This window comes from Gopherus flavomarginatus, chromosome 3 (genome assembly GCF_025201925.1).
Source record: "Gopherus flavomarginatus isolate rGopFla2 chromosome 3, rGopFla2.mat.asm, whole genome shotgun sequence".
In the NCBI taxonomy this organism is placed as follows: Eukaryota; Metazoa; Chordata; order Testudines; family Testudinidae; genus Gopherus; species Gopherus flavomarginatus.
The window spans coordinates 2,235,841-2,259,535 of NC_066619.1; the positions used below are offsets into that span (position 1 = coordinate 2,235,841).

The window sequence follows — 23,695 nt, forward strand, 5'->3', positions numbered from 1 at the left end:
GTGTACTGTGGATTTATATAGCATCGTTATGATATTTTCTGTATTAATATCTATCCGTTTTCAAATGGTTCCTAGCGATGTTAGCTTTTTTGACTACCTTTGCACATAGTTCTCTGAAAACATCTGCTCAATCTATGACGACTCCAAAATCTTTCTTGAGTGGTAACAGCTAATTTAGACCCCATCATTTTGTATGCAGAGTTGGGATTGTGTTTTTTCCAGTGTGCATTACTTTGCATTTATTGACACTGAATTTCATCTGACATTTTGTTGCCCAGTCACCGACTTCTGTGAGATCCCATTGTAACTCTTCACAGTGAGTTTTGGACTTAACTATCTTGAGTAATTTTCTATCATCTGCAAATTTTGCCACTTCACTGTTTACCCACGTTTTCCAGATCATTTATGAATACTCTGAACAGCACTGGTCCCAGTAGAGATCCTTGTAGGAGTCTCTTCTTTATTAAAGTTTCAACCAAGGATCGCCTCTGGAGCCTTTTTTAAAAATTGGTGTTACATTAGCTATCCTCCAGTAATCTAGTACAGAGGCCGATTTAAGCGATAGGTACCACAGTAGGAAGTTCTGCAATTTCATATTTGAGTTCCTTCAGAACTCTTGGGTGAATATCCGCTGATCCCGGTGACTTATTACTGTGTAATTTATCAATTTGTTCCAAAACCTCTTCTCCTGACACCTCAATTTGGGATAGTTCGTCAGATTCTTCACCTAAAAAACCTGCTCAAGTGTAGGAATCTCCCTCACCTCTCTGCAGTGAAGACCAATGCAAAAAATTCATTCAGCTTTTCCACAATGGCCTTGTCTTCCTTGAATGCTCCTACAGCATCTCCACTATCCAATGGCCCCACTGGTTGTTTGGCAAGCTTCCAGCTCCTAATGCACTTAAATTTTTTTTGATGTTGGTTTTAGTGTCTTTTATTAATTGCTATTTAAATTTCTTTTTGGTCTGCCTAATTATACTTTGAAATTGTACTTGTCAGATTTTATATTCCCCTCTAGTTTCCTCAGTAGTATTTGACTCCCAGGTTTAAGGGGTGTCTTTTTGTCTCTGACCTTCTCTTTTACTCTGTTCAGCAATAGTGGCATGTTTTTTTGGCCTCCATCATATTCGTTTTGCTGTGGGGTATACATTTAGTTTAAGCCTGTATTAGGATTTGAATTTCCATTCTTCTGCTTCCTCATTTTTGTATAGTTGCCCTTTTTGAAGTTTGATGCTACTGTGGTGGGTTTCTTTGGTATTTCTCTCCCCACCCCCCCACTACGAACATGTTACATTTAATTACGTGATGGTCGCTATTACCAAGCAGTTCAGCTCTATTCACCTCATTGGACCAGATCCTAGGCTCCATTTAGCACTAAATCAAGAATTGCCTCTCCCCTTGTGGATTCCAGGACTAGCTGCCTCAAGAAGCAGACACTGATGGTGTCTATAAATGTTATCTCTGCAACCGATCCTGAGATGACATCTTCCCAGTCAACATGGGGATAGTTGAAATGCCTCATTATTATCAGGTTTTCTAGTCTCTCTAATCTCCCTCAGTATTTCTGAATCACCATCAAGGTGAGGTGACCGGTGGTATATTTCTACTGCTATACTCATGCATGGGATTTCTATCCATAGAGAAGCAGCAAAGAATCCTGTGGCACCTTATAGACTAAAAGACGTTTTGGAGCATGAGCTTTTGTGGGTGAATACCCACTTCGTCAGATGCATGTAGTGGAAATTTCCTGGGGCAGCTATATATATGCAAGCAAGCTAGAGATAATGAGGTTAGTTCAATCAGGGAGGATGAGGCCCTGTTCTAGCAGTTGAGGTGTGAAAACCAAGGGAGGAGAAACTGGTTCTGTAGTTGGCAAGCCATTCACAGTCTTTGTTTAATCCTGAACTGATGGTGTCAAATTTGCAGATGAACTGAAGCTCAGCAGTTTCTCTTTGAAGTCTGGTCCTGAAGTTTTTTTGCTGCAGGATGGCCACCTTAAGGTCTGCTATAGTGTGGCCAGGGAGGGTGAAGTGTTCTCCTACAGGTTTTTGTATATTGCCATTCCTAATGTCTGATTTGTGTCCCTTTATCCTTTTCTGTAGAGACTGTCCAGTTTGGCCCATGTACATAGCAGAGGGGCATTGCTGGCATACGACGGCGTATATTACATTAGTGGACGTGCAGGTGAATGAACCAGTGATGGTGTGGCTGATGTGGTTAGGTCCTGTGATGGTGTCGCTGGTGTAGATATGTGGGCAGAGTTGGCATTGAGGTTTGTTGCATGGATTGGTTCCTGAGCTAGAGTTACTATGGTGCGGTGTGCAGTTACTGGTGAGAATATGTTTCAGGTTGGCAGGTTGTCTGTGGGCGAGGACTGGCCTGCCACCCAAGGCCTGTGAAAGTGTGGGATCATTGTCCAGGATGGGTTGTAGATCCTTGATGATGCGTTGGAGGGGTTTTAGCTGGGGGCTGTATGTGATGGCCAGTGGAGTCTGGTTGTTTTCTTTCTTCGGTTTGTCTTGCAGTAGGAGGCTTCTGGGTACAGGTCTGGCTCTGTTGATCTGTTTCCTAATTTCCTCGTGTGGGTATTGTAGTTTTGAGAATGCTTGGTGGAGATTTTGTAGGTGTTGGTCTCTGTCTGAGGGGTTAGAGCAGATGCGGTTGTACCTCAGTGCTTAGCTGTAGACAATGGATCGTGTGATGTGCCCGGGATGGAAGCTAGAGGCATGAAGGTAGGCATAGCGGTCGGAAGGTTTTCGGTATAGGGTGGTGTTAATGTGACCGTCACTTATTTGCACCATGGTGTCTAGGAAGTGGACCTCCTGTGTAGATTGGTCCGGGCTGAGGTTGATGGTGGGGTGGAAGCTGTTGAGACCGTGGTGGAAACCCGGAAATCCTGGACGCCCCATCATCTTGGGCATTGGCACTCTCACTGAAGGACTGTCTGGATATGTGGACTCTCTACTCAGACCCTATGCCACCAGCACTCCCAGCCATCTCCGTGACACCACTGATTTCCTGAGGAAACTACAATGCATTGGTGACCTTCCAGAAAACACCATCCTAGCCACCATGGATGTAGAGGCTCTCTACACGAACATCCCACACACAGATGGAATACAAGCGGTCAGGAACAGTATCCCTGATGATGCCACAGCACAACTGGCTGCTGAGCTCTGTGCCTTTATCCTCACACACAACTATTTCAAATCTGATGACAATATATATCTCCAGATCAGTGGTACCGCTATGGGCACTCGCATGGCCCCACAATATGCCAATATTTTTATGGCCGACCTGGAACAATGCTTCCTCAGCTCTCGTCCTCTCACGCCCCTTCTCTACCTACGCTACATTGATGACATCTTCATCATCTGGACCCATGGGAAGGAGAATCTGGAAAAATTCCACCACAATTTCAACAGCTTTCACTCCACCATCAACCTCAGCCTGGACCAATCTACACGGGAGGTCCACTTCCTAGACACCACGGTGCAAATAAGTGATGGTCACATTACCACCACCCTATACCGAAAACCTACCGACCGCTATGCCTACCTTCATGCCTCCAGCTTCCATCCCGGGCACATCACACGATCCATTGTCTACAGCCAAGCACTGAGGTACAACCGCATCTGCTCTAACCCCTCAGACAGAGACCAACACCTACAAAATCTCCACCAAGCATTCTCAAAACTACAATACCCGCACGAGGAAATAAGGAAACAGATCAACAGAGCCAGACATGTACCCAGAAGCCTCCTACTGCAAGACAAACCGAAGAAAGAAAACAACCAGACTCCACTGGCCATCACATACAGTCCCCAGCTAAAACCTCTCCAACGCATCATCAGGGATCTACAACCCATCCTGGACAATGATCCCACACTTTCACAGGCCTTGGGTGGCAGGCCAGTCCTCGCCCACAGACAACCTGCCAACCTGAAACATATTCTCACCAGTAACTGCACACCGCACCATAGTAACTCTAGCTCAGGAACCAATCCATGCAACAAACCTCGATGCCAACTCTGCCCACATATCTACACCAGCGACACCATCACAGGACCTAACCACATCAGCCACACCATCACCGGTTCATTCACCTGCACGTCCACCCATGTAATATACGCCATCATATGCCAGCAATGCCCCTCTGCTATGTACATGGGCCAAACTGGACAGTCTCTACAGAAAAGGATAAAAGGGACACAAATCAGATATTAGGAATGGCAATATACAAAAACCTGTAGTAGAACACTTCAACCTCCCTGGCCACACTATAGCTGACCTTAAGGCGGCCATCCTGCAGCAAAAAAACTTCAGGACCAGACTTCAAAGAGAAACTGCTGAGCTTCAGTTCATCTGCAAATTTGACACCATCAGTTCAGGATTAAACAAAGACTGTGAATGGCTTGCCAACTACAGAACCAGTTTCTCCTCCCTTGGTTTTCACACCTCAACTGCTAGAACAGGGCCTCATCCTCCCTGATTGAACTCACTCACTATCTCTAGCTTGCTAGCATATATATACCTGCCCCTGGAAATTTCCACTACATGCATCTGATGAAGTGGATATTCACCCACGAAAGCTCATGCTCCAAAACGTCTTTTAGTCTATAAGGTGCCACAGGATTCTTTGCTGCTTTTGCAGATACAGACTAGCACGGCTGCCCCTCTGATACTATCCATAGAGAGTCTATGGTACCATTTGAGTCACTGAAGATTTTTACTATACTGGACCCTGTTTTCTTTCACACACAGTGCCACACCCTCACCAGTACAACCTATTCGATCATTCCTGCATATTTTGTGCCCTGGTATTACCGTGTCCTGTTGATTGTCATCAGTCCACCAATTTTCTGTGATGCCCATTAGATCAATATCCTCATTTAACACCAGGCACGCAAGTTCACCCATCTTAGTATGTAGATTTCTTGCATTTATATAGAAGAACTTATAAACTTTGTCAATATTTAGTGCTCTGGCTTCATGCGTTGTAATTGACTGGGACTCTTTCATTGGAGTTTCTCTTCAGCTCCTACCTGTACTTTATCAACTTCTGTCCTCTCTTCTTTATATATAGAGAGGAGCCAGTTTAATAAATCATCCCCTAAGGGATGTGTCCATCTGAACCATGTGCTCCTCTACATCTGTCGGCTTTCCCTCAGCCCTTACTTTAAAAAACTCCTCTTCAACCTTTTTCATTTTCCATGCCAGTGATCTGGTTCCACTTCCGGCCAGAAGGCCTTTATTTACGCACAGAATAAGCAGCAACAGAGCATGCTTCCCAGCCTTCCCCTGACAGGATACCTAGTTCTGGGCTGGAGCCTGACCTCAAGCCAACTGCTTGAGAAGGGTTTTCGTTTTCCCACAACTCAGTTTTTGGTCTCTCTTTGGAGACAGCCAATAGGATGCCAGGTGTGGTGGGGTTTGTGATTTCCAGTGATATAGAAAAGAAGATTCTGAATCTCATTAGCAATCCTCTCATCTAGCCAGATGTCAACTACCAATATTCAGAGACTAAGGCCAGACGGGACCATTGTGATAATCTAATCTGACCTTGTGCATAACATTGGCCATAGGAATCCCCTAAATTACTTCTTGTTTGAACTAAGGAAAATCTTTTTGGGAAATATCCCATTTTGATTTGAAAATTGCCAGTGATGGAGAATCCACCACCACCTTTGGTCAGTTGTTCCAATAGTTAATTACCCTCACTTCTAAAATGTGCCCCTTATTTCCAGTCTGAGTTTGTTTCGCTTCAACTTCCAGCCATTGGATCGTGTTAAAGCTTTCTGCTAGATTGAAGCGCTCATTAAACGTTTCTTTCTCACATAATTATGGATTGTGTTCAAGTCAACTGTTACCAAGAGATGTAGCACCATACCTTAAAGATTGTCCTTTAACAGTCTGAACTCCAGCCTAGTTCTGTCTCACATACTGTGCCTATTGCCATAGTATCCGAGTACCTATGGCATTTCACTTTCTATTACCTGGACCTTAGTTAAATAAAATTAAATATTTAGTTCTCTTTTCCAGAGCAATGTATGCTCATTACCCTCAATGTGGTTTCCTTCAGGTCTCTGACCCCACAATAGACTGTATTCAGTTTCTGAGCTGGTGCGTCCATTCTTTCCCTACATTCTCACTACTTTGCCTCAAACCCCATTCTCAGGCTCCTGGGCACATTCTTGCACTCATGAGGATGTGACATATTCGAGCAGTCATCTGCATGTTTCTTTGAAAAACAAAGCAGAATACCACAAGCTACATAACACTAACCGCTTGGCTACACAAACATATAGTTCGCAGTAAGCTGTGGTGTAAATCTACCTTGATTAGCCTGCTGCGCGCTAAGGGTCTATGTGGACCCTGCTGATGAGCACTAACATTTCCTTAGGGTTGGTCTTCACTACAGGGAGATGAACGCTGCTGCAATTGATGCAGCAGGGGTCGAATTTAGCAGGTTTAGTGAAGACCTGCTAAATCAATGGCAGAGCGCTCTCCAGTTGACCCAGGTACTCCATCTCTGCAAGACGAGTAAGGAAGTCGACCTGAGAGCCTCTCCCGTCAACGCAGTGCAGTGAAGACAACGGGGTAAGTCAATCTAAGCTACATCGACTCCAACTACATTATTCACGTAGCTAGGTAGCATAACTTAGGTCAACTTACCCCAGTAGTGAAGACAAGCCCTTAGTGTACTTTGACCTAATTCCATTTCAAAACACGATAGATCAAAGCTCACTAGGGAAGGAGAGGTTACTCAGTTAAAGAAGCAAATTAAAGAAGTATGGGCTGGATGAACGGACTATAAGGTGGATCAGCCGGTTTCAAGCAGAGTGCCCCAAGGGTCTGTCCTGGGGCTGGTTTTGTTCAATACCTTCATTAATGATCTGGAGGATGGCATGGACTGCACCCTGAGCAAGTTTGGAGATGACACTAAACTGGGAGAAGCGGTAGATACACTGGAGGGTAGGGATAGGATACAGAGAGACCTAGACAAATTGGAGGATTGGGCCAAAAGAAATCTGATGAGGTTCAACAAGGACGAGTGCAGAGTCCTTCACTTAGGATGGAAGAATCCCATGTACTGCTACAGACTAGGGACCAAGTGGCTAGGCAGCAGTTCTGCAGAAAAGGACCTAGGGGTTACAGTGGATGAGAAGCTGGATATGAGTCGTCAGTGTGCCCTTGTTGCCAGTAAGGCTAACGGCATTTTGGGCTGTATAATTAGGAGAACTGCCAGCAGATAGAGGGACGTGACCGTTCCCCTCTATTCAGCATTGGTGAGGCCTCCTCTGGAGTACTGTGTCCAGTTTTGGGCCCCACACTACAAGAAGGATGTGAAAAAATTGGGAAGAGCCCAGCAGAGGGCAACATAAATGATTAGGGGGCTGGAGCACATGATTTATAAGGAGAGGCTAAAGGAACTGGGATTATTTAGTCTGCAGAAGAGAAGAACGAGGGGGGATTTGATAGATGCTTTCAACTATTTGAAAGGGGGTTCCAAAGAGGATGGATCTAGACAGTTCTCAGTGGTACCAGATGACAGAACCAGGAGCAATGGTCTCAAGTTGCAGTGGAGGAGGTCTAGGTTGGATATTAGGAAAAACTTTTTCACTAGGAGGGTGGTGAAGCACTGGAATGGGTTCCCTAGGGAGGTGGTGGAATCTCCTTCCTTAGAGGTTTTTGAGGTCAGACTTGACAAAGCCCTGGCTGGGATGGTTTAGTTGGAGATTGGTCCTGCTTTGAGCAGGGGGTTGGACTAGATGGAAGAATGGGATGAAAGCTCTCATTGGCCAAGGTTCCCTGTTCCCAGACAATGGGAGCTGCGGGTGGATGTACCCACAGGCAAGAGCAACATGCAGTGCCCTCTGCCCTGCCCCACACATCCGGGGGCCGCAAGGACATGGTGCCAGTCGCTTCCCAGAACGGCGCAGGGCTGGCAATCCTCCGGACCGGATCCAAAGCCCTGAGGGGCCAGATCTAGCCTGGGGACCGTAGTTTGCCCACCTCTGGCTTAGTGAGTTTTGTAGTCAGAGGAATGCATACTCATTCTTCTATGCTGTTCCCATTTGGGGTGTATTCTGTCTTGAGCCAGGCTCGAAAGCATGAAGTTCAAGCCTTGTGAATAGTGTTACATAAGCGCTGGCAGCCATATGCCCTAGGAGAGCAAGACACTCCCAAACGGATGTTTGTGTAGCAGCCCAGAGCTTCATGACTAGCGCTTGACCAGTGCTTTCACGGTGAGAAAGCGGTCTCTTGGAAAGTATGCTCTTGCTGTGATGGAGTTCATTATTGTGCTGATCAATTCTATTGCCTGTGGGAGAACACAAACTTCCCTTCTTTTACAGAGATGCCTAGTGATCACAGCAGCAGCTTGAGAAGAGCTGCTGTTGCTGATTGGACCCCTTGGAGAGATTGCTCCATCAGTAGCCAGCATCGAGATACGGAAAAATCAAAACACCCTTGCAGTGGAGGTGAGCTGCCATAGATTTGTGAAAACACTTGCAGCTGTGTTCAGGCCAAAGGGAAGAATCTTGTATTGTCATGGTTTAAATCCAAGGTGAACAAGAGAAATTTCCCATGTGCAGGATGGATATCCATGTGGAAGAAGACATCCCTCACGTTGAGAGCTGTGAACCAGTTTCCCTTGGTCAAAGATAGGATTACTGCTGCCAAAGTTACCATTCTGAAATGAAGGGCTCAGATGCAGACACTGAGTTGCCATAGATCTCAGAGAACTTTTTTTTCTTGGTATTGGAGAGAAACAGGCTCCATGGCTCCCAGCTGCAGATAGGAGTCTTATTTCCTGAGAGAGCATTCATTCCTGAGAGTGATCCCTGAAAAGGGATCAGGGATAAAGAATGGGGAAAAGGAGAAAAAAATTCTTGTGCGTATCGTGCATAGATAACAAGCACCCATTTCTTGGATGCGATGCTTTGCCAGTTGTTGGAGAAATGGGCTAAAGGAAGGAAAACTTGGCCGTAGAGTTGGTTCGCAGCTCTTGGCAGACCCATCAAAATGGCTTCTTTGTTGACTGCTAGATTTGGGAGACAGAAGCAGGAAACACAGTCTGCCTAAATCTTTGAAGCCTCTGACACTTCCTTGGGAGTTTGTAAGGACTGTGATGGACAAATAGTTGTGCAGTTGTTCTTTGTCTAGCAGGTTGCAACTTATGGAACTTCCTCTTGGGTGCTGGTTTATAAATCCCAAGAGAATGGAAGGTTGCCCAAGAATCTTTTAATGAATGAAGGGAATGGTCTGTCCTTTCACTATAAAGATTGCTCCTGTCAAAGGCTAAGTCCTCAATAGTAGACTGGACTTCTCTCAAGAATTCGGATGACCGAAGCAATGATGCTCTCATCACAACCACTGCAATGGCCATTTACCAGGAGGTCATTTCAGGTGTAATAGTAGTCTGATGATCTCACAATCAGCTTTCCTTCCGCAGTGAGAGCTTCAAATTATCCCTGGAGCTCTTTGGGGAGCTTATGTGAAAAGTTTGTCAATTTATTGTAATTCACAAAGATGTACTTGGCCATAAGTGCTTGACAATTCACAATCCTGGGTTTTAGGCTGGTGGAGGAGAAAAGACTTTTCTACCAACTAAGTCCAAGAACTTAGCTTCCTTATTGGAAAGAGCCAATTTCAACTGGTGCTGACAGCTTTTCTCTGAGGCTGCTTGGACTACCCAGGAATTGGGCATTGGCTGAGTGAATAAAAATTCCACCCCTTTGCCTGAGATTAAGTATTTTTTCTCTGCCCATCTAATGGTGGAGCATACGTGGGTTGATGTGTGTCACATCACCTTTGCTGGTTCCAAGACTGCTTCATTAATAGGCAATGCGATTTTGCTGGGTCCCATGCTGTGACTGATATTCTTCCTCTAAAGGGATATGGAGCATCTCTGCAACCCTCTTCAACAGGTCTTAATATTGCTTGATGTCATCAGAAGGTAAAGAGGAGGTAGGTGTAATTGCCTCATCTAGGGACGATAACGAGAATCCTGACTGACCCAACAGTTCTGGAGATGTCTCTGGATACTTCTCCTCTATCATTTTATGAGAAGAGTCTGCTTCCTCTATCTGAGAAGAGTGATGCTGCGAGTCTCATCTAGAACAAACTGATGCAGAGCAACACGTATATGGACCCCCCTAGGACCAATGGGATTGGTTATATGGTGGTTGGGGTGAATCCCAAGGCATGGGGTACTTAAGTTCACATGAAGGATAATCCATTCTATACGATTTTTATAGAACTCATGACACTCTTGATACCATGTCTGGACTGAGACTGTTTTATTGTGGGAGGTGGCATTCTCTCACCCACGTCCATGCCATCAAACCAGAAAATAGGATCTTGTTCCATGGGTGGTATTGATAGATTCAGCTGCTTGGCCACCTCTCTGCTAGTTGATGGTATCGGGGAATGGGTGTCCATAAGAACAGGTGGTAGTGTTGATTTAGCAATACCCCAATTGGGAAAAGGTCTGGGAAGAAAGACCTCCCAGTAGCCACTTGTGAAAAGACAGGGTCAAGATGTCTGTGGAGGTAACGGCGCCCGAAAGGGTGGGTGATTCAGCATCTTGCAGGACAAGGAGGACTTGCTGGGTGGTAAACTTGTCCCCTGAAGAGGAGGAAACAAAAGCTGGTCTCTTTTGGCACCGTTAGAGTCAATTTGGTTGGAATTCTCGGTACTAAGGACTCCCTAGAGGAGTGCCTGGTACCATTGGTGCTGGATGCAATCAAAGTGTCTGTTTCAGAGGTTCCATAGATGTTACCAGCAGAGCAGCACACGGTGGTTTTGGACTGGACTTGCTCTTCGGAGCTGGGGTTTCATGCCGTACTCTGAAAACATTGCTGCAGCACTGTAATATGAAGTCCCAGACAACTGCGTGTACAGGAGATGGTTCCCTTAGATGATGATTCTTATGTGAATTTATTCTTCTTATGAGAGGACTTTCCTTGTGCTTCTGTTTAGAAGAGGACGATGACTTACTCCTGCCTCTGTTGGTAGCTGAAGATAACAGCCTGATGGAGCACTCCGCAACTCCTTCTCCAAATGTACAGGGGGTCTGCCCGCTGTAAGGAATTCTCCCAGGCTACGATATGAGTGGGACCTCATTGCTCTTTGTCATAAACAGATAGTTAAGGGTTAATGTCTTTTACCTGTAAAAGGTTAAGAAGCTCAGTAAACCTGGCTGACACCTGACCAGAGGACCAATAGGGGGACAAGATACTTTCAAATCTTGGTGGAGGGAAGTCTTTGTTTGTGCTTTTTGTTTTGTTGTTGTTCGCTCTCGGGACTGAGAGGGATGGGACATCAATCCAGGCTCTCCAAATCTTTCTGAATCCGTCCCTCATGTTTCAAAAGTGTAAGTAATTAGCCAGGAAAGGTTTGTTAGTCTTATTTTTGTTTCCTCAACTTGTAAATGTTTCTTTTTGCTGGAAGGATTTTACCTCTGTTTGCTGTAACTTTGAACCTAAGGCTAAGGGGGCCCCCTCTGGTCTATAGGAATCTTATTACCCTGTAAAGCATTTTCCATTCTGATTTTACAGAGATAATTTTTACCTTTTCTTTATTTAATTAAAAGCTTTCTTTTTAAGAACCTGATTGATTTTTCCTTGTTTTAAGATCCAAGGGGATTGGATCTGGACTCACCAGGGATTGGTGGGGAGAAAGGAGGGGGATGGTAAAGTTCTCCTTGTTTTAAGATCCAAGGAGTTTGGATCTGTGTTCACCAGGGAATTGGTGAAGTCCCTCACGGCAACCCAGGGAGGGGACGAAGTTTTGGGGGGACAGAGGGTGCCCCAGACACTGGAATTCTGGGTGGTGGCAGTGTTACCAGATCTAAGCTAGTAATTAAGCTTAGAAGGGTCCATGCAGGTCCCACATTTGTACCCTAGAGTTCAAAGTGGGGAAACAAACCTTGACACTCTTCCATGAAGAAGCACCACAGTAGGTACTCATGTGGCTAGGGGGTTCCAGGAGGGAAGGAGTGGCAGATTGAACACCTGGAGGGGACATGGGCTTCCCCAAGGCAACAGAGGCATCAGAAAAGGCTGTCACTGACCAGGAATGATCTGGGCATGAGGCACAGTTCTTGAAGCCCAGGATACTGAGTGTGATGCAGTGTGTACCCCACACAGACCACAAGGGGTTAATGGAGTCCTAAGGGGCCAACTAGGGTACCTGGCTGCATGTGGGATGAGAGCCAGCCCTAACTGAACAAACAGGAGTAGGCTGGATTATAAAGCCTGGAAGTTGGCAGTGGAAAAGAGCTGCAGTGAAGGAGCATGCAGCCACCCTCTGGACATTAAAGAGGGAAGGAAGGAAACCTAAAGAGAGAGGGTGTAGGAAAAGGCTTAGGAAAATTGCAGCAAGGTTTAAAAGCAGCAAAGAGTCCTGTGGCACCTTATAGACTAACAAGTGCCACAGGATTCTTTGCTGCTTTTACAGATCCAGACTAACACGGCTACCCCTCTGATACTTGAGAAAGGTTTAAGACGGTGCAGAGCTTGGCCACTGATCAGAAGGTCACTGAGTTGGAACCCAGAGATGAGGGCAGGCCCAGGCTCCCCTAACAGCCACTGGGGAAGTGCCACCATCAGAACAGTGAGGGAGAAGAATGCTTCTCCCCCGTTTCCTTCCTTCCCTCTCTAATGTCCAGAGTGAGCTGCCGGATCCCTCACCGCAGTCCTTTTCTGCTGACAAATTCCTGGCTTTATCCTAGCTCCACCTGTTCCTTCTCAGATGGCTCCATCAAGCAGGGGTTACTTAGGCCACCTATTTCCCCACAGCTGTAGCCCATCTGGTTAACTGGTCCCTTCTTAGCCCTAACTGCCCTCTAGGGTAATGTGGGGTGAACATCCCATTACACTGGGCATAATAATCCCCGTGAAGAGTACAGACAGAAAGGCGGGGTGGGGGGAGAGAAGAATCCCACTAACTATACTAACTCTCAACTACTATTCTATAAACTATTTTCAGGTAATTAGGAAAGAAGCAAGTTTGCTGGACACGGGAGCTTTCCAACACACCGTAGGTAGTAGAAGGAAATTGGAAAGGCAGTTGGTCCACACTGCTACTTTACACCGCTGGTGTACAGCACATGGAGAACTGAACAGGCACAGATTATAGGACACTAATAGCAAAAATCTTCTGGTCTCAGATGCCTAGAGAGCATCTGCACCCCACAGTGGAGTACGAATAGGGACCAGCACTTGAAAAACAACTCTATGTGCATGGCAGCAGGGTCCCCATGGACTCGTAGTGTGCAGCAGAGTAATGTGGAGTAGATTTTACACCCCAGTTTGCCATGAACTGAAGGTTCATGTAGACAAGCCCTAAATATGCTCGAGAGAGTGCACGGGATGCATTTGCAACAGAAGAGTGGATGGAAATATCCTTTATAATGCACTCATTGGTTTTGCTGCAAAGTCAACCTCATCCAGACACCTTATTGATATCTGCATTGATCGTCAAACTAATTACAACAGAGGAGTTACAGAGAGATCCTATCTGCCATCTCCTGGCACTAGCCAGGGCACTCAGGTATTAATTCAAAGTAGCTAATTTAAGTTGGTAGGAGTCAATGAGCTCTGCATAAACAGCTAAGAATAAGAAGCCTAAGACGACAACCCCCTTTTTACGCTAACATGTGCATGCCCTGCCCTGTGCTTGGAGCACTCACCAGTATCAAACATTTCTACAAGACAAGATTTAGTTACAATCACTGGGTTAGTGTTGTGAACGGAAGAGGTACTCATGGCTCAAAACGTCTGGCAAAGATTTATAAACAGGACACACTCAAAACTAGACTCACGTTCTTCTGCCTTATGTAAGCTAGTAAGCAAGAGTTAGACAAACAGCAAGCAATAACTGGCTTGTATTAAACAACATACATGCCAACGAAACATGCTCCAGAACACTTAATTGTCAGAGGATGACTTGAGTCAGAGCTATCCTTGAGAAAACATCAACTGTTCAGTAAGGAAAATCAATCAGGAATCCATTTATGCAATCAACGCTCGACATCACAAATTAGATCTAATTACATTTTACCACAGCACTCACACTATACTACTATTTTTGGCAGAATGAACTAACATCTCATCCAAGGATTAACTCCCCCCCGACAATCATAAAGAGTATCATTCTACTATTTATAACTATATGCTTCCCAGTGGTACTTCTAACAGAATTAGAATGTGTCTTGTGTCTACACAGGGTGGCTATCAAAAGATTTCTCTCCACTCAGAACACAAAGACTACAATTCAACCCCCAAGCACCACAGGACATTACTGGAAATCAGCTTTTCTAGGAGGTAGAGAGACAGACATTTTTAAAAGATATTTTTTTAAACAATGTTGCTTATAGATGCCCTTCCAGCCTTCCCCACCACGTCCACACACAACAAATGCAGATTAGTCACAAAGACATGCTATATGTTGAATAGTGAAGTCAGAAATGCAGCATCAATTAAGATCTGGCTGAATATTCATCCCAATTTATAATAGATTGTGTATATTTCAGCCTCAGTATCCTCTCCTGCTAAATGCAGAGTATGACAGAATGAGATATTTCTGTATTGAATTGTGAACTCCATTTTAAGAACATAAGAATGGCCGTACCAGGTCAGATCAAAGGTCCATCTAGCCCAGTATCCGTCTACCGACAGTAGCCAATGCCAGCTTCACTCCCTCTGGGGCACCTAACAGGCAATGATCAAGTGATCTCTCTCCTGCCATCCATCTCCATCCTGCGACAAACAGAGACTAGGGACACCAGTCTTTACCCAGCCTGGCTAATAGCCATTTATGGACTTAGCCACCATGAATTTATCCAGTTCCCTTTTAAACATTGTTATAGTCCCAGCCTTCACAACCTCCTCAGGCAAGGAGTTCCACAAGTTGACTGCGCTGTGTGAAGAACTTCCTTTTATTTGTTTTAAACCTACTGCCTATTAATTTCATTTGGTGACCCCTAGTTCTTGTATTATGGGAATAAGTAAATAACTTTTCCTTATTCACTTTCTCCACATCACTCATGATTTTATAGACCTCTATCATATCCCCCCTTAGTCTCCTCTTTTCCAAGCTGAAGAGTCCTAGTCTCTTTAATCTTTCCTCATATGGGACCCTCTCCAAACCCCTAATCATTTTAGTTCCCCTTTTCTGAAACTTTTCTAGTGCTAGAATATCTTTTTTGAGGTGAGAAGACCACATCTGTACACAGTATTCGAGATGTGGGCATACCATGGATTTATATAAGGGCAATAATATATTCTCAGTCTTATTCTCTATCCCCTTTTTAATGATTACTAACATCGTGTTTGCTTTTTTGACTGCCTCTGCGCACTGCGTGGACATCTTCAGAGAACTATCCACGATGACTCCAAGATCTTTTTCCTGACTCCTTGTAGCTAAATTAGCTCCCGTCATATTATATGTATAGTTGGGGTTATTTTTTCCAATGTGCATTACTTTACATTTATCCACATTAAATTTCATTTGCCATTTTGTTGCCCAATCACTTAGTTTTGTGAGATCTTTTTGAAGTTCTTCACAGTCTGCTTTGGTCTTAACTATCTTGAGTGGTTTAGTATCATCTGCAAACTTTGCCACCTCACTGTTTACCCCTTTCTCCAGATCATTTATGAATAAATTGAACAGGATTGGCCCCAAGACTGACCCTTGGGGAACACCACTAGTTACCCCTCTTCATTCTGAGAATTTACCATTAATTCCTACACTTTGTTCCCTGTCTTTTAACCAGTTCTCAATCCATGAAAGGACCTTCCCTTTTACTCCATGACAGCTTAATTTACGTAAGAGCCTTTGGTGAGGGACCTTGTCAAAGGCTTTCTGGAAATCTAAGTACACTATGTCCACTGGATCCCCCTTGTCCACATGTTTGTTGACCTCTTCAAAGAACTCTAATAGATTAGTAAGACACAATTTCCCTTTACAGAAACCATGTTGACTATTGCTCCACAGTTTATGTTTTTCTATGTGTCTGACAATTTTATTCTTAACTATTGTTTCGACTAATTTGCCTGGTACTCACGTTAGACTTACCGGTCTGTAATTGCCGGGATCACCTCTAAAGCCCTTTTTAAATATTGGCGTTACATTAGCTAACTTCCAGTCATTGGGTACCGAAACTGATTTAAAGGACAGGTTACAAACCTTAGTTAATTGTTCCGCAACTTCACATTTGAGTTCTTTCAGAACTCTTGGGTGAATGCCATCTGGTCCCGGTGACTTGTTAATGTTGAGTTTATCAATTAATTCCAAAACTTCCTCTAGTGACACTTCAGTCTGTGACAGTTTCTCAGATTTGTCACCTACAAAAGCCGGCTCAGGTTTGGGAATCTCCCTAACATCCTCAGCCGTGAAGACTGAAGCGAAGAATCCATTTAGTTTCTCCGCAATGACTTTATCGTCTTTAAGCGCTCCTTCTGTATTTCGATCGTCAAGGAGCCCCACTGGCTGTTCAGCAGGCTTCCTGCTTCTGATGTACTTAAAAAACATTTTGTTATTACCTTTGGAGTTTTTGGCTAGCCGTTCTTCAAACTCCTCTTTGGCTTTTTTTATTACACTCTTGCACTTAAGCTGGCAGTGTTTGTGCTCCTTTCTATTTGCCTCACTAGGATTTGACTTCCACTTTTTAAAGGAAGTTTTTTTCTCTCTCACCGCTTCTTTTACATGGTTGTTAAGCCACGGTGGCTCTTTTTTAGTTCTTTTACTGTTTTCTATTGTAACGTCCATTTTCTGGTTGTGCTGAACATGAGAAGCCCTTGTCCAAGGCAAATCTATTCTGATATATCCCGAATGGCTACTCTGCCCAGGAAAGGTAGCTGACATCTTGTTCAGGGACTATCATGCAGAAGCAATTATCATAGAGCAATCTAGGGCCAACAGTTTTGATTATCTCAACTTCTGGCCAAACTCCAGGGAACAATGGATTTTCTACACAGAGGCTAGCAGGAAGAGACAAGCTTTTCAGCTGAGCACATGGTAAAAGGAGAGAGAGTGTATTAAAAGGGTGGCCATTCATAGGCACCTACACAAAGTGGTGGCTGGAGACAGAGAAGGCAGGAGGGAATCTGCTTAGTCTGAAATGCTAACAAGACCTCAGACTCACAGATGGAATGAGATCAGGCTAACGGGGATGGGTGCATCTCAGGAATTTTGTTATTTTTCAAGTATCAGAGGGGTAGCCGTGTTAGTCTGGATCTGTAAAAGCAGCAAAGAATCCTGTGGCACCTTATAGACTAACAGACGTTTTGGAGCATGAGCTTTCGTGGGTGAATACCCACTTCCTAGTGGGTATTCACCCACGAAAGCTCATGCTCCAAAACGTCTGTTATTTTTCAAAGATCTTTAACTCTAGTGCTTTTTAAGAGTAAATTGACTGTGATTAAGAAATCCCTTTGCTAAACCTATGTTCCTTGTTTCTGTGATGGGGTTAACTAGAACCCAGAGTGCCCACAACCTAGGTGGAACTATCATGGATCATGGCTACGCAGCTAGGGGCTTGGGTGGTCTGAGGGACTTGTTCTAGGGTCTGAGGTGGCTTCAATGGAGAGTCCCATGTTCCAAGGAAGAGCTCAGAGAAGGGGACTGAACCTGGGAGTGCCCTTACAGATCCGGAGCTGGAGCACCGATCAAACTCTGGCCAGCCCCAGTTGGCTTGGAAGCACATGGGACCCAGTTACTGTGTCTACTCCCAATAGAGACTGGGCCAGGTTGTGACACCTACAAAATAAGAGATGCTCTGTATGCCCTTCAAACAGCCTACTTGGGGTTACTGCTGGTATTTAACTCAATGGGACTAGTTTATTCTGACAGTATGTTGGGAGAGTAGCAAAGGTCAGCACAGTTCTCAACCCTCAGATTATTTCCAAGTGCTGATCAAATGGCTTGAGATGGCAAACGTGAAAGAAAGGGAACGGTTTAATCGTGTATCTGAAGAATTAGTGGGTGACAGTGATTCCATGTGTCACAAAAATGCCCAAAATAGGGAGATTCACTGAAGAAAATCCATGCTCTACACAAGACAGCCTGAAAATACGCCATTTATAGGCACTTACCCTATACATGGAGAGGTCAATACGAAGTGAATTGTGCAGCTGGTCCAGCAGTTTCACAAACCTTTCTTTCTGTTGGTCACAAAAAAATATAGTTAATAACCTCAGGCTCCATCAGAGAAAATTAGATCTAATCAACACTCCCAATAACTAGAGTGCTGCCCGAGAACGAGTGCTGGATCACACAAAAGTGGGAGGAAGCTATATGGATTTATTCTATTGTGCAAACTTGGAGGGAAGATAATATTTGCTTCAGATCTCTGAATTTACTCCTAAACTTGATGTAACAGTAATTCCAGTCTAACATTAGAAGGGTCAGGAAAATTCCTCTTCATCACTTAAAGGAGACATATGTACCATTCAAGTACAGAGAGAATATAAGAGCACAAATAAACTTATTGAAACTGATGTATGAATTCCAGCTATTGAACTGCATGGTTGCAGGTACATAGTGATCATGTTTTAAAGAAAGACCTATTTCCGGACGGGTTCCAAGCAGTGAGACGAGCCCTAGCTCCGTAAGTTAGAGACTTTCTCTTTTGTTTTTTTCTTGCCAAACAAAAAACTGCCAACATTTCATTTCATTTGAAACATTTTCAAAACAAAATGTCAATTCAAAACAAATGTTTGTGTTGGGGGAGTGGGAAGGAAATGATTCATGAAGGTTGACCTGAAATTGTGGATTGTTTTCGTGATTGAAAAATGCATTTAAAAATTTTTGTCCAGCTCCAATCTCTACCATAGTTGGGACCCAACCTCTGGCTGGGTGCTGGTTCAGCACAGAAGCCATCTCTCCTTCTGTCAAATGTACTCTTTCCCCTAACAGAGCATGGCTTATCCCAAACCCCATTCGGACAAACTTAAAAAGCCCAATCTCTACTGCATATTACAGGGAAAACAACTGCATGGGAGGGCAATGGGGACTGGACAGTCCAATCCATGTCTTAATAAATCAATATATAGCTCCCCCCACATCAGAGTAGAACCTGAGATACACAAACATCAAGCACAGCAGCTGTTTGGAGACAGACTTTTAAAGAAGCTGCTAGTTTAAGTTCTGAAACCATCATCTCTCACGCAGGGCCGGCGCTTCCATTTAGGCAACCTAGGCAGTCGCCTAGGGCGCTAGGATTTGGGAGGGCAGCATTTTGCCGCCCGTGGCGGCAATTCGGTGGCGGGGGGGCCCTTCCGCGCTCTGGGTTGTTGGCAGCAATTCTGTGGCGGGTCCTTCACTTGCTCCGGGACCCGCTGCCAAAGTGCCCTAAAGATCAGGAGAGCGGAAGGACCCCTCCCCCGCCACAGAATTGCCGCCAACGACCGGGAGTGCAGAAGGACCCCCGCCTAGGGCGCCAAAAACCCTGGCGCCGCTCCTGCTCTCACGGTATACATTATCTACAGTGTCCCATGCATTTCCGCACCATTTGTACTCTGGTGTTATTGGAGCAGAGAAATGCAAGCATCACAGTGCATTATACTGATTAGTAGCTAATCATGATACAGAATGAACAAGTCCACATTAATCGTGTTAATTCTTCATACAGAAGAGTCACATTGCACCATCCAAGGATATAATGTTCCTTCAGCAGAACTAGTGACTCACCTTAACATCCGGGAAAGCCATAAGCAAACCAAGCAAGTAAAACTGTAACAGTAGCATAGCAAGACAGTTAACACAAACATACCCCAAAGTTTGAGGCTGAAAAGCGGTCAGAAGCAGACACGTTTGTGGATGCAGTAGTGTGTGCGTAGTAGGCATTGATATTGGCCAGTAAGGTGCTCATCACAGCTGGCACTCCTGGACACATGTACTTGGAGGACAGACATGCAAAGTGCCTGGAATAGCATAAGCAAGGTCAGTTATGGAGGAGACGCAAAGATGCTCTATGCTTTACAAGGTTATTTCTGGCCCTTGGGGAAAAGCAGAGCTATAGAGTTGATTCTTTCAGCTATTTCCACCCCATTAATATTGGCAATACCCTGCTAAAAGTACCATATCAATGAGGGCTGTAGCTGTAATCCAGAATTTCACCTGCAGGAAGTATGTTGTCTCATTTGCATTTTCTCATATAATTGCTCTCATTAAAGTGTAAGGAAATTTCTTACAGGAAATCTTAAAAATATTCCACCAGCATTTGGTCTTGAGGAGTGATTAAAGTAAACAACCAGAGAAAAGCTGGCATAACTAAGGAAAAACAGCACTTTAAAAAGGGCTAATATTAGAAGACATGACACAAAAGAAGAGCGTCCATGTGTCAGAAACTTGTTAGAACTTCTGCTACAAATTCCAGAGAGATTCTTTTAAACGTGAAAGGGATCATAATCTCTGTGTCCTCCTAAGGTAACACACAGTCATTAGCTTCCCGGCTGCTCACCTTCCAAGTAAATTGACAGGGCTTTACATGAAAATAGTTAAGAGTCAATATTTCAGATAAATAGACATCATTGAATTAGTTAGATATGGTGGATACCTTGCTGTCTACTGGTAGTTCAGGCACTCAACTACTACAGAATAAAAATATAGACAGAGACCATATCTCTACCTGTGTCTTTCACAGATACGTTTATGGAAGAAAGAATGATCTCAAACTACTTTTATTCTTCTGAAAAACTGAAAAGCCCAATTCCCGGCAGAAAGCTATGATCAGGGTTTGTGAGGGGATGGACTTTTTAGCAGTTCTTAAAGATGTAGCATAACTGGTGAAACCCATAAACACTACATGTGAGCAAAGAACATCTGGGCTGGCTAACACAGCTCTAATTTCAGTAACTTCTTTCCACTTTGTTTATAATGGTTCAGCTGGCAGAAAATGAAGCTAACCGCATGGAGAACTATCTGTGGAATACATTCAGTTCAAGAGCTTCAGGATGCTCCAGAACCGAAACCTCAGCTTCAAAGGTGAGTTTCTTCAAGCTAATCTGCCTCACTCAATATTTCAGTGAAGACAAAAAGCAAATGCAATACAATTGGTGGCCTGCAGGAAGAAGCAGAGCTCATTAGGAACCCAAGTCAGAGCTTAGCGTTTAGGAAAGGCCCCCAGGAAACCAAGTCTAGTTTCAAACAGAGCAAACCAGGTTATCGCCTTCGTCCAATCCCACTACTTACAAACTGATTGTTCTGGTTCTTGACACGGGATTCTTTGATCACCATGAAAGAGCACTAGTGTTAAATTTGGGTCACAAATACCCTTCTTCCTCATCCCCACCAGACATTTTTATTTGAGGCTAGGGATGACACATTTTAAATAACTCAGCGGTCAATCAGTGGAGGACCCAGAGTCTTACAACACCAATGCTTAACCTCTGGGAATCAAGCTCATGCTTATTTACATCCATAACACTGGATATGGCTGCTCAGACTTGAAATTCAAGGGGCAGGACTATCAGCCTGCTGTGGGTTTACCGAGTCCCTCAATCCTCATCCTTCTTTACCCATAGATTTCTAGCCTTTGAGGAAGCTAATGACTCAGAGCATGACAGCGCTTTCCTACTCACAATAAACTTAAAGGACAGTAGCCAGCAGAGCCAGAAGGGAAATCACAGGCCATGCCAGCCATCCTAAAAATACTGAGTAACCAACGTATTTAGAACACTTCCCTTTGAAATTAAATAAACTAACTACGGCAAGGGTACAGTATGAGAAACACAAGAAGAGTAACTTACGTCATAGCCTGGTATATTGTTTCTATACCATAGCGCATTGCAAATTCATCCACTATTTCTTGGGCTGTCTCATCAAAATACACCTTCCAGGCATCATCTCCTTTGGCATCAGGGATCTTCACCACCCCGCTCCCTTGAATGTCGGTGAGATAGTGGAAGAGGTTCTGAAATGGAAACAAACTAAATTAAACCTGATGTATTGGAAGCCTCCAAGGCTGAGCGTAATGTCACTGGCTTGGAACCATCCTGGAGACAGAACATCTGAAACACCCATCTCCTATTTTTTCTTATTTGCTGTTTTTTTGTTTGTTTTTTATTTATTTATCTCAGTTTTTCTCCTCCACATCCATGACAGGATTCCTCAAATTCATCCCTATAAGCTCACCCATGAGTATAAATAACTCGCTCATATTCTTAGCTATTCCATCAGTGCTTAAACTTAAGTTAGCAAAGGACAACACAGACAACCTGCCACCAGGACCAGACCCAATGCGCATGAAGTGGAGCAGACCTTTATCACAAGGGTGTGGACCTGCAACTACAGGTCTTCACATCCCCCTGGGCCACACCTCAGTATTGAAGGCAAGGGAAACTGCAAGCCGTGGTTTCAATAACTGTTAACGGTGTGTACAACTCTGGCTATGTCCTGAATGTGACACTGTATAAATCTAAAGAAAAATGAAAATAAAATGGACAGAACTTCACAAGCATGTCTGATTCACAAACTGCACGTCTGCCCCTCCCCTCCGAATCCCACAGATGCAGTCTGCCCACAGTAAAACCACCCAACAGAACAGTGCAAAAAGTGCCTGAATGATTTTTTCAGCTTCCCCATCACATCACGGACCACTCACAACGAGCCCTGTGGCCTGAGGGGCTCAGAATGGAAAGCGAGCCAGTCGTGTCACCACGATTCTCACTCACTCACGCCCGTCACCCCAATCGGGGTATGGGCCGCCAACCACAGATCTCCAGAGTCCTCTATCTACAGCTTCCCTAATCATTCTGGCACAACAAACTTCACTACCCAGACACAAGCCTTTGCCCTGCCATGTTTCAAGCTAACCACAGCCACACAAAGAACAAGTGGGGATGACATTGCCTAATAAGGTGCAGAACAAAGCCTTCGAAGGTTTAATACTCCACTTTACATTTGTAATTTAATTAGACTGCAAGGTCTTTGGGGGAAAAAAGCAGCTCCCTCCTCAGTGGGCCAAACTGTGCAACTTCTACTCCGAGGGAATTCCCACTGGCTGCAAGGAAAGTTCTTTTGAAGAAAGGACTTCGTAAAAGATGCAAGAAAGTATTTTCTTGCTCCAGCGAAATCTCAAACTGCTTAGTCTCCTGAAACTTAAAAGGCTCTGTAGTGGAGATAAAAATGACTTAAAACAGACAAACTGTTTAAACTAATATAACGGTCCTTTCCCAGGCATTCATTATTTGCCAAACACTCTGATCATTACAATCTTTGGAAAAAGGGTTATTTCTAATGATATCCCCACTGACTGGGACTTAGAAAAGAATCAGTTATGCATCCTTATTCATTTCAACTTTCAGCTTCATCTAGTTACACTGGAGAGGCTTTCATCCACTGCTGCTGTACAGTAATCAACACACACTCAGTTCAGCACGTATCTCTAAGTGCTCCTCAAACTCACATCACACACAGATACATAAGCCTTCAGGACATTTGTCTTCGTGTGTAAATCAAGTGATGACAAATCTTATGATCTAATTAGGAGCCACAGGACTTTTTGCTTTAACCTATGATTTCTCCTGATCTAATTATTTTAGTTGCAAAGCATCTCAGTTTTGTCTGTGATATATAGAATTACTGGATAAAAGAAGGAAAGAAATGATCTTTTAAAAGGAGGAAGGGAATGACCCTGCATATTCAGAAGGGAAAAAACCGCCAGACAATTAGAGAAACAGAT

At 44.2% G+C, this 23,695-nt stretch overlaps 1 protein-coding gene across 4 annotated transcripts in view; it reads right to left on the bottom strand.

Annotated features, from left to right (window-relative positions):
• The window catches only part of UNC13B (unc-13 homolog B), a 336,698-nt gene that overhangs the window by 94,936 nt on the left and 218,067 nt on the right, over nucleotides 1–23,695 (bottom strand). For all 4 annotated transcript variants that reach the window (XM_050943528.1, XM_050943527.1, XM_050943525.1 and 1 more), the window contains 3 exons: nucleotides 21,762–21,925; nucleotides 19,784–19,934; nucleotides 18,105–18,173 (listed from right to left, as the gene is read on the bottom strand). In XM_050943528.1, the coding sequence (XP_050799485.1) occupies nucleotides 18,105–18,173; nucleotides 19,784–19,934; nucleotides 21,762–21,925 (384 nt within the window). The remainder of the gene's footprint in view (nucleotides 1–18,104; nucleotides 18,174–19,783; nucleotides 19,935–21,761; nucleotides 21,926–23,695) is intronic.